Here is a 16417-nt window from a genome sequence, read left to right as displayed (position 1 = left end):
TGAGGCCATGAGATCATGTCTCTCCAAGTATACACGAGTGGAAGTGATGTGTGTCATCTCCCAACTGAGCAAGTATGGCCTTCCCCACATGCTCCAAGGGGCCAGTGGAGAACAGAGCCACTACTGGGACAGAGCCTGGATCCCCAAATCACCACACAGAGCACAGTCCCCCTCGCTTCCACACACAAGCAACAGCAACAAACACAAGACTGTCATGTGAGTGAAGAAATAAATCCTTTATTAGGTTAAGCATCTATGATTCGGGCATCATTACAACAGACTGCCTGCTCAAACACCATGACAGAAAGAGGCACCAGTTTACCTACAAGAAGCAGTTAAGTTTATGCTCAGGCAACAGAAGCAATGCTCTAATCTGAGATCAAATGCAAAAATCAAAAGATCACCTTATGTAGCCCAAAGAATTAAGTTTCCACTTGCCCAGGCAGACACACCTCATCAACCCTTATTAGTGTTTTCAACCTGCTTTGATCATGACCCTCCACCCTGAGTAAGAAATACATCTTACACTGCAACCGGGTCTCATATTTAGATATATAGCTGAAAATTTTCACAGAACAGTATTTGCCTTTACAGCCGGATGATGAATTTTTACTTAATTCTACTGATTTGCAATGCTGGTGACCGTCCACTAATTTGATTTCACAATTCAACCGGGTCTCATATTTATATATATAGCTGAAAAGTTTCACAAAACAATATTTGCCTTTACTACACGACAAATTTTTACTTAATTCTACTGATTTGCAATGCTGGCGACCGTCCACTAATTTGGTTTCACAATTCACTAGTAGGCTGAGACGCATGGTTTGAAAGCACAGCGTTACCAGGCTCCACGCATTTTTGTGATCTTTGTAAAGCCACTCCACACACGTAGACACGCGCTTAACTAGGAAACAATTTGCTATTGAGGATTCACAAGTGAACTTGGTATCAGGTGTTTACGAAAAGACCAAACAGCTTGAGCAGAAGCCCTGGGGAGCTTGAACAAGGGGAACAGAGACAAAGCTGACTTCAGCAAGAGCCGGAGGATCACACACTTTAAGGCAACTCTATCTACACTTTGCACAATGACAAATGTTCCAATGTGTGGGTGGTGCTGAAATGGCTACGGAAGAAAGGGGAATATTCTTTCACACCGGATAGCTCGTGCTTGCACATGGGCATCTGCATGGGTGTGTTTACAAGGAGACAAGGGCTTCCCGTGGGCCCTTCTGGGTTCTAAGCGCTTTAGCCACGTTAGCTCATTTAGAGGACAGACAGACTTACATCCACACAGATACTGCAGGAAGCCACGCAAGGGTTTCAAAGCAGCAGATACATTGCTAGGGAAACCTGGGAGGCAAGGCTGGCCTCTAGGGACACAAACCTGGGAGGCAAGGCTGGCCTCTAGGGACCCTACAGCAAAGCAGCTCATCGCTGAGCCTCAGGCTGCACAGGGAAAATGTCACCTGCCACACACCCCGGGAGCCCACGGAGCCTCCCGCCAGCGTGGGCACCACACGCAGCAGGGTGGGGTCCCAGGGCCCACCCCAGCGCGTAGCCTTTCTCCTTCTCATGGGTCTTCTGATGCTCGGCCAGGGCCAGGCTGAAGTGGAAGGTCTTCCAGCAGCCCTGGCACGCGTACAGCTTCCTGCCGCTGTGGCTTCGGAGATGGTCAATGAAATGTGAGATCCACGCAAAGGTCTCCCCACACTCGCTGCACGCGTAGGGCTTCCCTCGGGACAGCCCAGGCTCATCGGCAGCAGAGCAACTCGCGCCCAGGGACCCTGCGCCGAGGCCAGATGCAGCGGGCTCCTTCACATGGCGCTGCTGGGGGTGGCTCATGCTGGAGACAGGCTCAGGGCCCTGCCCGCCCACATCCTTCGAGTGGGGCCTTTTTCTTCCAAGGCCTTGGCGTGGGGCAGCTGGAGCTACAGGCACAGTAGGGCTCTCCCCTGCTGCGCCCCTGTCCTGGGCTGGCTCCCGGATGACTGACTGCCTCTGGGCTCTGGGGACAGGGCTTGGTTCCCTCTCCTGAGGTTCCAGAACCTTCTGCGGCTGCTCTTCCTCCTCCGGAGCAGCACCCGTCAAGGGGCAAACGAGAATTTCCCTTGTGATCCTCTCCATCAGCGTCTCGCACATGCTCTCTTTACTTTCCTGCCACCTCCTATCCCCTAAAACAAGGTCACGGTGTGAGCAGTCCCACCTCCCAGGCCTCAGAGAAGCAAGCTGCCATGTGAGCCGGAAACCTAACAAAAGGCGTGGGCTGGGGGCTGTGAAGGTGGACAGGATGGAAAGCCGGAGCAAGGGGGAAGCGGGTGAGGATGTGAGAGGGCTTTGCATGCACACCATCAGTCAATACCCTCCACAAACCCAGGGGCAATGGGCTGAAACAAAATCACTCAGAAGACTGCCGTGTGTCCCCATGTGCTTTCCCTTTTCTGGCACTCCCTGAGCTCACGACTGCCCACCTGCTGGCACTCCCGGCCTGTCTTGCAGCCGAAGCGGCCACGTGAGCAAGCTATGGTCAATGGGATGGATGCACAAGTGTAGGGTTTGTGGAGGGGCTCCCTCCTTCCTGCAGCTGTGGATGTGGGAGCCACAGCAGCCATCCCAAACCGCACGAGAGCAGACACTGGCAATGCAGCCATGAGCTGGAGGGAGCCTGCATCCCTCACCAGGAAGGGCCAAATAATCCCCTATGTGGTAACTAACATACCCTATGTGTTACAATGGCAGCCCCCAATGAAGCCAGTCTCCTGGGATTTGGGCCCTTGGGGAGTACCCCCTCCCCCACATGCACAGACATACAAACCATGCACATTGGCTTGGCCACATGACCTACTATGGTCTACAGGACATTAAGCATGCATGACAGAAGCAAAATTTTAAAAAGAACCTGCACAATGGTGCCTCCCCTCCTGGAATGCTCCAGAACTCAAATGCCATGCCATGAGGAAGCTCAAACTAACTACTTGGAGGGGCAACATGGAGAACGCAGGTTGACAGCCTCAGCTGAGCTGCCTGGCAAGAGCCAGCACTAACCGCCGCTGGTGTGAGTGAGACCGCCAGGGACATTCCAGCCCAGCCAAGCTTCCTGATGACTGTGGCTGTGTATGCGGCCCAGCAACCAGCAAAGGGAGCATAACAGACGCCCATCCCATCCCAGTCAATCCACAGGATCATAACCACCAACACTGCTGCTGTTTAGGAGACTGAGTTTGGGGGCCGTTTGTGACACAGTGAAAGACTGTTAGAACAGCTGGATTCCTGCCTCCTGCTCGGACACTGGGGTGGGGGGCGGCCAAGGTACAGGACAGGTGGTGGGAGAAGAGCGAGGTCAAAGTTGAGGAGCTGTGGAGAGCTTCCACCAGCCTTGGAAAGGTGCCCCTCTACCCCAGCCTCACCACAGTTCTCGGGCCTCACCTGAGAAGCTGCCTTCCGGTGGTTCAGCTTCAACCAACCGAAGCTCCTCTGTCTCCAGCCTGCAGGTGTCATCAGGCTGGGCGAGCTGGTACCCTGAGTGCGATCAAAACACACAAAAACAGAGAGAGACACTGAAGCCAGAGTAGAAAGCAGCCAATGATGCGCCTCAAGCCCCATGGGCTGGCCAGGAAGGGCAGCAGGGCCTCTGCTCTGGACACTGTCCTTTCCTCTGCCCTGGACACTCACCGAAGCTGCCTCACTCAGAGCCCTGGAGTGCTGGGGGTTCCAAGAACACTGGGGAAGGGGTGAAGAAGAGGGCCTACCGAGACAGAGCCGGACAGCCAACAGGGAAGTGGGGGAATTCAATGGAGAGCAAAGTCAGAAAAGAACATAAAACTACAACCACAAAGAGCTCAGACGTCTGTGTTGGGGCCTGTGTTGTGGGCGACGATGTCCACTCAAGAGAGAAGAGCCATGAAGGCCAAGAGGCTCCGTCTGTGTACCAAGGACGATAGTAAAGTTGACGACTGGTGCCAGGAGGCCTTTCCACATTCGGAAGCTTTGGGTCCTACGAGCAGGGGCCGCAAACTCAAAACCCCAGGGCTGTGGCAGAACTCAACCCTGTACAGTGAGAAGGGTGGGGCCAAGGTGGGGACACAGGCAAATTCATTCACCGTCAAATTTGTTCAAAACGCTGTGGGGCCTCAAGGCGCCTGGGTGGCTCAGTCGGTTTAAGGGTCTGACTTTGGCTCAGGTCATGATCTCATGGTTCGTGGGTTCGAACCCCACACCGGGAGCTCTGCTGTAAGCATGGAGCCTGCTTCGGATCCTCTGTCTCCCTCTCTCTGCCCTTTCCCCACCAGCATGTGTGCACTCTTTCTCTCAACATAAACATTGGGGTGCCTGGTCATGATCTCACGGTTCGTGGGTTTGAGCCCTGTGTGTCAGGCTCTGTGCTGGCAGCTCAGAGCCTGGAGCCTGCTTTGGATTCTGTGTCTCCCTATCTCTCTGCCCCTCCCCTGACCTATCTCTCAAAAATAAACATTAAAATGTTTTTTTAATAAATAAGTAAATATTACAAAAACAAACACTGTGGGGGGGGGGGTATGCCTGGGTGGCTCAGTCAGTTCAGCATCCGACTTTGGCCCAGGTCACAATATTGTGGTTTGTGAGTTTGAGCCCTGCGTCAGTACTTGGGAGACTGGAGCCTGCTTCTGATTCTGTGTCTCCCTGTCTCTCTGCTCCTCCCCTGTTCACGCTCTGTCTCTCTCTCTCTCTCTCTCTCTCTCTCTCTCTCTCCCCCTCTCTCTCAAAAATAAACATTAAAAAAAAACAAAACAAAAAACACTGTGGGGCCATAACCAATGCTCCATGTGGGAGTCGGAATCCCCTAGGCCAATCCTCTTGGAAGAGGACAGGGTACAGCATGAGGCTGTGGGGGACAAGTCTCACCCCACAGGAGCAGTTTCCGGAAGGTCTTCAGGTTCTCCTCTGCCGGGTCCAGGTGGCCCCATTCCCCCAGGTACAGAGGCATCTCCGGAAATGTCAACTTCTGAAACGGCAGCACCACCACGGCTGAGGCTTCCCGTCCAGAGGGAGGGTGGACCCTCAGTCCCATGACCACGGTGAGCACAGCGGGGGTGGCACCATCCTGGGGGTTCTCACCCACCACCTAGCAGGGCCTGGACCCAGATCCCAGGTTAACACGGGGGCTGGGTTTCTTCGCCTCAACACTATGGACTTCCTTCTGGCAGGACCAACCCTGGGCACTGCAGGCTGTTTCCCAGCCTCTTCCTCTGGGTATTAGCAGCACCTCCTCCCCCAGCCAAATACTGACAACCAAAGCTGTCTCCAGATGTCACCAAATGTCCCCCCGAGGGCAAAACCCCAAAGTCTCTTATCTCCTCCATCCCTGCATGGGCCCCAGGCCGGCACCCAGGGGACAGGGGGACCAGAACAGCCACGCTTACTGCCCTTAGGAGAAGCAGTCACCCATGACAAAGGCCACAGAGGAGACAAGTGCGCCATGGGCCCCACAAGGGCTGGGAGATGTGTCCACCGGGCAGGGGATAGGGCACGACCAGGCCCAGAATGCAGAAGGGGGTATGGCAGTGGGGAGGGAACCCTGCAGGACAGGGGCAGCTGGCCCGGCAGGAGGTGACAAGGAGGCTGTGGTGGCAGGAACAGTGCACTCGCCCAGAGGAGACAACAGAACAGGGCGATGGAAGCAGCTAAAGGGACTGGGGCCTGGGAGTCACCACAAACCAGGTTGGTAGGGGGCTGACAGAAAGGGACCACCTGTCCAACACCCCCAAGGGGGCACTCGGGCCCCTTTGTTCTGATCTCAGAGACCTCTCCTTGCCTCACCCCCACCTCCTCTTGGCTTCCTGGGGAGGGAGCAGCCTAGGTGTGCAGCCCAGGAACCTCAGCCCAGACCCCCTTCTCCTGTGGCTGGGCCCCCATCCCTCTCAGGGCCAGCTGGCAGCATATTAATGACAGGGGCAAGGAGAGAGCCTAATAAGCTAGGGGGACAGCTCCTCCTCCTTGGGGACAGGCCCTGAGAACCCTGGACAAGACAGACCCCACGCACCTTTGGCTCAGCCTTAGCAGGCTTGGGCTGTTCGGGTTTCTTGTCCCCGGCACACCCTTGTTCCAGAAGCACAGGGTCTGGAGCAGGACAGGCTGGTAGAAGGGGACACAGAGCTGAGCAGACTAGTGTCACACAGCTGGGCAGCCCAAGCCAATCAGGGAGACCCCAGGGCCCCCCGCGCACAGGCCCCAGGAAGAGAGGGAAGAGTTGTCAGACTCAGAGGCCAAAGGTCTCAGTGCTCATGTCACGGTAGGTCTCAAGCTCAAGGGACCCTACGATTGTCCTCAGGTGACAGAGCAGAGTAGCCAAGAAGAAAGCAAAAAGAAGCTCACGGTCAACAGTGGCTTTCTAACGAAAGCCCACAAAGCAGGTAACACTTTTCTACCAGTTAGATTGGTGGAAATCTTAAAAAGCAATGACACAATACAGCATAGATGTGGGCAAACGGGCACCTTGTGCACTGGCACCGTATGTGCTACAAAATTTCGCACGACCATGCAGAAATGTCCTTTGTCCAGTGATCGTGAGGAACCCACCTAAACACACAAAACATCCACACAAGGCACATGCCTGCGGACGTTTCACGGTGCATTTGTAGGAAGAGGCAGAAACCTTAATGGCCGTAAATCCCAACTCTAGGCCAAGGAAGGGCGGATCCTGTGAAATGCCGAGAAAGTAAGGAGATGGTGCTGGCCACTGCCTGGATGTGCCTGGGTGGGTGAGACGTTGCTCCACGCAATCAGCACGAGCTCCAGCACGAGTATATCGTCTCCAGGGACACTGGCCACAAGCCCTCTCAGGGCTCAGGGCTGAGATGTGTGCGTGTGTGTGCAAGAGATGAAGGAACACATGCCAGGGCACACCATTTGGTTTTAGCTGTGGAGGGCACATGGAGGCGGGGGGAGATTTTCTTTGTACCTCAATGCTTTTCGGTGTTTATGGTAAAGCATGTACAACCCGCGTAATCTTTGAAGATTAATTATAAATAGCTGTCGTGTTCACCAGAGCCTACAGGAAGAAGTCAGTCAGCACAGACTGCCAGACCTTGGCTCCCATGAGAACCTCCGTGGCATCTGCCTCATGCCCTCCCCCAACCAAGCACTGGCCCACACCTGTCCCAGGGCTAACTGCTCACTCACAGATGTTGGGGGCGGCCTGGGTCTCACTGGGCTCCACGTCTTCACCAGTCTTCACGGACCCATCTGGTAACAGAGCAGATGGCAAAGGCTCAGCGAGCTTCCCATGCTGCCCCTCGCTCAGAGCTGTGGACAGCCCCATGGCAGACTCAACAGCATCCCTGTTTATACTCGAGGGGAAGTGAGAGATGTGCTAACAATCACACAGTGAACCTGCAGGGGGTGGGAGCAGACAAGGCTCCAGGACCCCATCACCAGCAGTCCCTCAGGCCCCGCCCTCTGATGTGGTAGAGACTCTGCCCACCCAGCCCCAGCGCAGAAACAGATGCCCGGGACATTTACTGTTTTTAAGGGGCTGGTTCCCCCAGCTTCCTTGTATCTGGAAGGCAGATGTGAGGGCAGGAGCCCAAGCAGCCTTCCCAGACCATGAGGCAACTCTGGGCAGGGTGGTGGGGCCGAGGAGCTACCTCAGCTGAGGAGCTGCTCAGCTATCCCTGCTGAGGAGCTACCCCAGCAGTTCAAGGCTGCTCACCTCTGTGCCTCTTATACACAGGGGAATTCAACTCTCAGGTAAGCCACTGATTGGAGTTTGGGCCCTATGCTGTCAACTTTACTCCTCCCAGGGCTGACCACCTCCCTTCCTATCTCTTCTGTGCTGTGCTCTCCTCTGGGGTGGTGGGCTCACCTGGCTCCTCTAGGGCGTCGGCAAGGTCCTTCACCAGGGAGGCTGCCTTCTGGCAGTTCTCAGGATGCTGTGCCACCACTGAGGACCGTACTTTGTCCGGCAGGGCGCTCAGGAACTGCTCCAGCACCAGCAGCTCCAGCATCTGCTCCTTGGAGTGCGCCTCAGGGCGCAGCCACTGGCGGCACAGCTCATACAGCTGGTCCAGGGCCTGGTGGGGCCCTGCAGCTTCCTGGTAGATGAAGTTCCGGAAATGCAGGCGGGAGGACTCAAGGTTGGCAGGGACCTCCCCAAGGCCACTCCTGGAGTCCTCTTGCTGGTCCTCAGCTGCTGATCCTAGCATGGGCAGTTCTGGGGGAGCTGGGGAGCTCCTGGGGTTGGCAAACGCCTTCTCCAGCGGCAACATCTTTCCAAACCTACACTGGGAAATGTGACTATCCAGGGATAGGGCACCTGTCGTGGAGGGCAAGTTCACGTAACTGCAGCTGCAAGGGAGAGACACCAGGGATGGCAGGACGCTCTGGGATCTCAGCCCTGCACAGGACAGACAGACATGACTACAGACAGACAATGAGAAGCAAGCCATGGGGCATCCAGACCCCAGCATGGATAAGCTCCTCAGTCCCACCCCCCACACCCAGAGTCCACACAGGTTTCCAAGCAATCTGCTTGTTAAGTATCAGCAGAGCCTTGTATGTGTACAGATAAAAGTTAACAGAAAATGTTGGAAGTGCCAACTCATTTTGTAAGACGGCTATTACCAGGATTAAAAAAAATAAATCAGTCACAATTAGGATAAAGAAAAGTTACAGGACAATCTCACTTTCAAAGATAAAAATTTTAAAACGTTACTAACTTCATTCCAACAACGTATACTCGATGCATGGGATACCATGCCAGATTTGGGTGTATCCCAGACTTCCTTCCACATTTGGGAGGCCTAGGTGCCAGGACTGCTCCTCTTCTTAAGACAACTAAAAATCCAAAATACAGCTGAACCTTGAACAATACGGGTTTGACCTGCACAGGTCCACTTTAAGGAGCATTTTCTTTATAAATACAGTAAAATACTGTAAATGCATTTTCTCTTCCGTAAAATTTTCTTAACTCACTTTATTGTAAGAACACAGTACATGATACATATAACATACCCAACACAGGTTAGTCAACTGTTTATGTGATCAGTAAGGCTTCTGGTCAACAGCAGACTATTGGCAGTTAAGTGTCTGGGAAGTCAAAAGTTATATATGGATTTTCGGGTATGCCCTAACCCTCACCTTGTTCAAGGGTCAAATGTAGATCAGTGGGCAACCAGCATCTGTTTCTGGGAAGGACACAGGACTGCAGACCTGGCCTGACCCGCCCACAGAACCAGGTGGGAGGTAGAAGTTGACCAGGAGTAGGGAATCGATGGTGCGGGGGAGGGAAGGGACTGTGGTGTTCAGGTCCTGTCAGCATCCTCTCCTCCCCTGGCTGATCCTGATGGGCAGACGCATCACTTGGGAGAAGCTAGATTTGGGGTCTTTAGGTGAAATCTCTTGGTTGTGACCCCTGACAAACACCGAGCAACCTGAAGGCCAGAAGCCGGCAGGGCCACGGGGGACCAGGCCTCTGGCTGCCAGCTTCGGGCCCACGATGTTCTCACTGGCTATGAGCATCCAAGGACAGAGCTCCAGCTCCTCTCAGAATCTGTGGGGTCTACACTTCTCCCCACACAACCAGAAAACCCTCAGACCCCGCTGGGAGGGAGACACCCCCAAAGAGAAGCGGCACCCAAACCCGGTGGGAATGCTCCCCCTGGCTGAACCACAGAAACCAACCATGTTTTCTTCCAAACACGTCTGAGGAATTTAGGAAAATGTGTGTGAGCACAGCTGTGGTGAGGACGTTTCCTCAGCAATCCTGCTTTTCCAGAGAAACCTCTGCAATGCAGGACCGGGCACTGATGACCTCCTCCATGGAAAGTGAAGATGCGCTCTGACATTTCACCGGCGCCTGCGGCCCAGGACCTCGGGGCGGCGGGGGTGTCTGACTCCATGTACGTGGACTGGCAAATCCACAGAGATGGAAAGTAGCTCCGTGGCTGCCGGGGGCAGACGAGGGGGTCAGGGTCAGAGCGATGAAAACGTCCTAAAATCAGCTGTGGTGTTGGCTGTACAACTGTGAATATGGGCAAAACCACTGAACTGCACACTTCACACAGGTGATCTCTTTTGGGGTGTCAGTTACATCTAATAAAGCTGCTGGAAAGAGAAGAGGTGGCAGAAACTGAGGCACCCGCCGCCGTCCTCTCCCACAGCCTAGACTGAGTCAGAGTTCCATTTCCCTCAAGGAAGACAGAGCTCACCAGGCCACCCTTCCCACCGCCCTCCATTCATGTCCTCCCCTCTGTTCCCTGAGCACAACCCCCCCACCGCCCCCCCCCCCCCGCCCTGCTCCCCACAGCAGGCTCTTCTGTGCCAGCCGGGTCTGGGCTCTGATGGGTCCCCCAGGGAGACCTTCCCTCCACGGCCTGCTCAATTCCTCCCATCCATACCTCCTCACTCCCTCTTCCCTGCCTTCCACCTGCCTCTCCCACTGCAATGTAAACCCCATGACAGCAGGGGTTACTCACTGTTGACTGTAAATTATTTTCATCAAGAGCCTTGCTGGCTGTGCCGAATTTTCATTGGCCATTATCCCTGGGATCAGGGTGGTGATATATTGGGAAGGTAAACCTACAAGTGGGATACCTGGACCACTGGGCCTGTGCTATGACCCACTACGGCCCACATGAGGCAGCCTAACTCCTGCCACCCACTATGGCAATGCTCAACAGGGTGGCCCTTCCTCACACCCCTGCACCAGGGCCCTCAGACTTCATTTTGGGCCATCTGCTCATTTTGCTGTCAGAGTTTTCTCAGGACTGCTTTAGCTCTGTGAGTCAACTGCCTGCTTTTCAGTGGCCATTTTTTAAAAAATTTTTAATGTTTATTTATTTTTGAGAGAGGGAGACGGGAAGAGAGAGAGACAGCGCGAGCAGGGAAGGGGCAGAGAGAAAGGGAGACACAGAATCTGAAACAGGCTCCAGGCTCTGAGCTGTCAGCACAGAGTCTGACGCAGGGCTCAAACTCACAAACCATGAGATCATGACCTGAGCCGAAGTCAGACGACCAACTGACTGAGCCACCAAGGCACTCCTTCAGTGGCCATTTTCTTCCAGCTCCCTTCTATTAAATAATTAAAGTGGTGTCTGTCTGGCCTGGTCTTGCCAGCAGCCCAGTCTGTGACTTATCTTTTCACTTCATGCTCTCTTTTTGCTACACCATAAAGTTCTAATGTTTCTTGTCAAATGTGCTTTTTTTCTTCCTAAAAAAGATGTGGAGTTCAGAAACTTGTTTATAAAGAGCTTCCTTCAAATTTTTAATTAGAAATGCACTCAAGATTAGAAATGCACTCAGGGCACCGGTGGGGCTCAGTCGGTTAAGCATCTGACTCTTGGTTTTGACCCAAGTCATGATCTCATGGTTCATGAGTTCCAGCCCCAGGGTGAACCCTGTATTGGGATCTGTGCTGACAGCGTGGAGCCTGCTTAGGACTCTCTGCTCCTCCCCTGCTTGAGCACACTCTCTCTCTCTCAAAATAAATAAACTTAATTTTTTTTTTTTTTTTTTTTTTTTTAATGCACTCTTGCATTAATTCTGCTAGGGGCCAGGGTTGGCAAATGCAGGACAGGTGGTTTCGGTTGAGACAACTCAACTTCGCCTTGTGGCTGAAACAGCCAGAGCACCCGCATGCCATGGGCCTGCCTGTGTCCCCAAACAACTTCATTACAAAAACGGGCTGCTGGTTGGCCTGTAGGCCAGAGTTTCCCAATCCCAGTTCCAGACTCTAGCTCTTTTAACCATGTTTCTGCCTTTAACCTAGAGCCTCACTTGGCAAGAGAAGTGTGCCAGCTCCAGCCAGCTGGCACGACCACATTTATCCCAACAGGCACAGGACACGTGGGGCTTTGTGTGGTATATGGGCAGATGTGTGGTCACATAAGCAAGTAATTTTGGTTTCCTTAAGATACCACAGGCACGATCATCCTGTCCGGGGCCTGTCTCCACAAAGGTAGCCAAAGATAACTCACTAATGTGTGCATGCATGGACCTTATCTTCTCTCATCAGAGCCTCACAACCTGGTCATGCTGCTGCAAGGATGACCTTGTTAGGCAGAGGGACCACCAGAACTCCTTCCTGTCTCCAGATTCCTTGAGCAAGGCCATTCCCCATGGCCCAAGTTCCTCTTGGCTCACTCACCAAGCAGACTTCCCCCCATCACACACACATCTCAGGGCCACTCAGGATTTGCCTCAGATGGGGATGGAAATTTCTTGGAGCCCAGACTCCCCCTGCACCCCATGGACATGTCTGAGGTTGATCCTATGAGCCTGGCCCTCCTGGTCCTGGGATGCAGAGGAAGCCAAGGGGGGGGGGGGGGTGGGCAGCTGAGCTGAGAGGTCTCCAAGCACTGTGGGCCTCCTGCAGGCAAATCCCTTTCCCACTGGGCTAAGCAGGGCTCACGCTTAGCTCCCAACTCTTCAGCTCTACCTCCAGGCCCTGCCGTGCCCCCCTTCTCCTCTCCCCACAGTCCCACCTGATGTTACTTAGGACATTCACAGGGTCTCCTGGCATCACCCAATAGTTACTCACCCATTACAAAGGGGTGAAAGGTGCCTTTAGACTGAAAAAAAAAATGCACATGAAGGGATCATCCTTAACGTCTCGCCTGTCCTCTGTGGTCCCTGGCAAGAGCACAAACTCTGGATCCACCCCAGAGCACAGACGGCACGAAAATCAAGCAACCTCCTGCACAACTGGCCTGAGCTTCCCCAAAGCCTCAAGGACAGAACTCAAAGGACAGGAACTCACAGACTCAAGGAATGGGCAGAGGAACAGCAGCAATACACATGTGGCCCTGTACCAGGAAAGGAAATTTCTACAGGATGGTTGGGAGGACTGGGGCAATGGGAGGCTAGACCCTGGTATGGAGAAGAGGACTGTGAGGTTGTCCACCTTAGCCTCCAAGGGGTCAGCTCAGTACACGTCGTGTCTGTGAGAGAGGAGGGGGGAGGAGGTGGAAAAGGGAGGGGGGGAGCCTGACAGAGGGAGAAGGGGAGGAAGTGGGCAGCGAGGAGAGAAAAGGGCACAACACGTACAAAATACTAACAGGTGAATCAGACCAAAAGGCATGCAGTTATAAGGCCTTTCTTTAGAATTTTTCTATAAATTCTTTAATTAATAAAAGGTCTAAAAAACATCCTCAGTCGTCCCCACTCCCCCTTGCGGGCTACTTTCACAGCAGCATCACGGAAACCCATTCTTACCCTCTCTCTTGGGTTTCTTCGCCCACCAAAGGGACCCTACAGCAGGAGCAGACACTTAATTCAAACTGAAGCCATCCCCAGGTGACTGGGAAGAGTCAGGGCGTCTAAGGGCCTCGAGCATCCCCGGCGCACAGACAACGCCTCACCCCCAGCCTCACCCCAGGTCCCACCCCCTGGCCCCACCCCCGGCTCCACCCCAGGACTGCTTGGCCCGACCCCTCACTCAGGTGAACGCGCACACTAGAGGAACCTCCGCCTCGTCCCTGCTTCCCCACCGGGATGCCACAGGCTGCCCCTCCCGCCTACTAGGGGCACCCTTAGCCCTTATGTCCCCTCTCGTAACCCCCTCCCTCTACCAGGCCGCAGGATGGTGCCCTTAACCCTTCCCTATTCCCACACCCAAGAGGGGTAGCCAGGCCCTCTCCACCTGCGGTCTCTCAGCCCCGCCCCCTCCGACCCACACGCCTCCCCCACCTCACTTCCACTCCAGGGGCTCCCGGGCTCTTCCCCTCCCCCTCCCAGCCTCCCACCCCGGCCCAACCTCCTCCCTTCCCCCTCCGGGGTCGCTCCCTCCCCATCCTCCCCACCACTCCAGGTCACCTCCGAACGCTGCTGCGCTGCGCACACTGGCGGGACCGCTACGATCCGCTCAGGAAAAGCACGGCGTAGCGCACTGCAGAGCCAGACCTACCTCTTGCGTAGCGGTCCCAGGCCGGTTCCAGCCGCCAGGAGCTCGGAGCGATGGCGTCAGCTCAGACTGCGCTTGCGCGCTGGGCCTGCGCGGCGGACTACGACCCCCAGAGGGCACTTGGCCATCCCCCAGGGTTGGGGCGGAGCGAAGATGCAACGGCTGAAAGGACTGCCAATCAGAGGCAGAGCTAGCCTCGCTCAGCATCTCGCCCCCCGTGCGCCTGCGTCTTTTTCGATCCATAGCAACGCGGTAAAACAGGTGGAGGGGGAAAAAAAAACAGGTGGGCGGGGGGGGGGGGGGCGGAAAAATACCGCCGGGAGAGACTGAGGCAGTGAGAGACACAGACTAGGAGACACAGCGACAGGGAGTGACAGAAACCAGAGGACCCAGGGCTCCGCATATCCAAAGATGGAGAAATAGGGACAAGGAGTCCCAGAGTATCAGAGATGGTGGGATAGAGAGAGGAGGGTAAAGAGACAGGGGGAGGTGAAAGGCAGAGGCACGGTGAAAGGGAGAAAGATCATGAAGGGGAGGTCCAGGGGCGCCTGAGTGGCTCAGTCTGTTACGCTTCGGACTCTTGGTGCCAGCTCAGATCATGATCTCACGGTTGGTGGGATCGGGCCCCGTGTTGGGCTCTGCACTGAGGGCATGGAGCCTGCTTCAGATTCTCTCAGTACCTCTCTCAAAAAAATAAACTTAAAAAAAAAAAAAAAAAATTTTTTTATTAAAAAAAAAAAAAAAAAACTCTTAAAATTAAAAGAAAAAAGGGGGGGGTGGAGGTCCAGGGGCACCTCAGTCAGTAGACCACGCGACTCCATCTTGGGGTCGGGTCGTGAGTTCAAACTCCACATTGGATGTAGAGCCTACTTTTAAAAAAAGAAGGGGAGGTCCAGAGACTGGGAGACTCAGATATGGATAGAGACCCAGAGACAGTGAGAAAGTCAGGGATAGACTGAAATAGGTAGACCCAGCGTTGGGAAAACAGACCCAAAGACAGGAGACTAAGCTAAGAAGACCCAGAGAAGGTAAAAAGCGGAAACGTGGAGACAACAGAGATGGAGAGGCTCGGAGCCCGAGAAACAGCGGTGGGGACACACAGAGACAGAGGTATGAAGGCACTGATTGGTTCTGCAGATCCAAGGAACTGATAGAATTTGAAGACTAGCCATGCTGGGGGCTTCAGGAGTCATTAAAATGGTGGGGAATGTAATAGAGGCAACTGTGGTGAGTGATGTGCTCAGAAGGCCAAAGTGGATGCTGCCACTCCACTATACAGCATAGACTGGACAAAGGTTAGGACGCTGCTTCTCATTCCAGAATCTTCTAAATAACAAGAATTAATAAGACTGGCATTTTGTGTAAACTTTATTTTTTACAATGTGTATCTAAACAGTTTATTTTAAATATTTTACTTAAATACAACAACACATTTTTGGGGCATTCAGTTCTATCAATTTTAACTTGTATATCGACCAACACAAAACAAAGAATAGATCCACTGCAGGCAAACTCCTCCCCCCCCCCCGTTTTTTTTAATGAGCAGCAGGCAAAAGTTTATTAGAGTATAAGATCAGAAATTAAGACTAGGAACGCTCACTTTATAGGGAGGGGGCATGGAAAGTGAATGCCCAAAAACAAACTCCTTCCTGATGCTCCCCCGGCCCCAACCCTGGCAACCACTGATCTGTTTTCTGTGGTTATAGTTTTGCACCTTCCAGAATTTCACATAAATAGAATCTCAGAGTAGGTAACCTTTTGAGATTTGCTTTTTTTAGTGAAAATAATTCCTTTGAGATCCATTCAAGTTGTGTATATCAATAGTTCTTTTTTATTGCAAAGTAGTATTCAGTGGTTTGGATATACCACAGTTTTTTCAAACATTCACCCACTGAAGGACATTTTGGTTGTTTCCAGTACTTTGTTATTACAAATAAAGCTGCAATGAACATTAGTGTAAATGTGTGTGTGTGAATCTTCATAAGTCTTCGTTTCTCTGGGATAAATGCTCAAGAGTGCAACTGCTGGGTTATATGGCAAGCGCATGTTTAGCGTTGTAACATACTGCCATACTCTTTTCCAGAATAGTAGAACCATTTTACATTTCCAGCAAAACTGTGTGTGTGAACAAGTTTTTCCACATTCTTACCAGCATTTGGCATTACCATTTTTTTTGTTTTATTTTTTAAAATGTTTAAGTAATCCCCACAGCCAATGTGGGCCTCAAATTTATAACCCCAAGATGAAGAGTCATACACTCTACTAACCAAGCCAGCCAGGCACCCCAGTGTTGCCATCTTTTTATTTTAACCATCCTTATAGATGCGTAGTGACATCTCATGTTGCTTTTAATTTGCATTTCCCTAATAATTATGAATGTTGAACATATTTTCATGTTTGCCATCTGTATATCCTCTTCAGTGAAATGTCTGTTCATGTCTTTGGCCCATATTTTAATTTTTAAAAAACTGTTGAGTTTTGAGAAACATTTATTTAGAACATATTATTTAGAACATATATATTTATATATTTTTATCTATTTAG

General features: G+C 52.8%; 1 protein-coding gene across 4 annotated transcripts; it reads right to left on the bottom strand.

Annotated features, from left to right (window-relative positions):
- Window positions 1–215: 215 nt before the first annotated feature.
- On the bottom strand, window positions 216–13974 carry ZSCAN18 (zinc finger and SCAN domain containing 18). 4 transcript variants are annotated; one of them, XM_040465285.1, is made up of 7 exons: window positions 13877–13974; window positions 7838–8319; window positions 7156–7218; window positions 6017–6108; window positions 4879–4978; window positions 3427–3519; window positions 216–2174 (listed from the first exon to the last, which is right to left on the bottom strand). In XM_040465285.1, exons 2-7 carry the CDS (start codon window positions 8238–8240, stop codon window positions 1432–1434), a joined length of 1494 nt encoding a protein of 497 aa, XP_040321219.1. In that variant the 5' UTR covers window positions 8241–8319; window positions 13877–13974; the 3' UTR covers window positions 216–1431. The 4 variants fall into 4 exon arrangements, with proteins under 4 accessions (XP_040321219.1, XP_040321221.1, XP_040321220.1 ...); XM_040465287.1 differs by having other exon boundaries at window positions 7838–8368; window positions 13877–13937; XM_040465286.1 differs by lacking the exon at window positions 13877–13974 and adding an exon at window positions 13786–13871.
- Window positions 13975–16417: the final 2443 nt, after the last annotated feature.

The sequence above is a fragment of the Herpailurus yagouaroundi genome, unplaced genomic scaffold (assembly GCF_014898765.1).
Source record: "Herpailurus yagouaroundi ecotype Mexico unplaced genomic scaffold, PumYag 557, whole genome shotgun sequence".
Lineage (NCBI taxonomy): Eukaryota > Metazoa > Chordata > Mammalia > Carnivora > Felidae > Herpailurus > Herpailurus yagouaroundi.
This window is presented reverse-complemented; position numbering and strand designations above follow the sequence as displayed.

What these genes read in the sequence shown, in the direction of transcription:
- ZSCAN18 (XM_040465285.1), bottom strand. Translation starts at nt 8,240, where the DNA reads ATGTTGCCGCTGGAGAAGGCGTTTGCCAACCCCAGGAGCTCCCCAGCT. An exon ending in CCAGGCCGCCCCCAACATCT is followed by an intron (nt 6,109 to 7,155) that starts GTGAGTGAGCAG and finishes CCCTTCTACCAG; the next exon opens with CCTGTCCTGCTCCAGACCCT. An exon ending in CCGGAAACTGCTCCTGTGGG is followed by an intron (nt 3,520 to 4,878) that starts GTGAGACTTGTC and finishes GATCGCACTCAG; the next exon opens with GGTACCAGCTCGCCCAGCCT.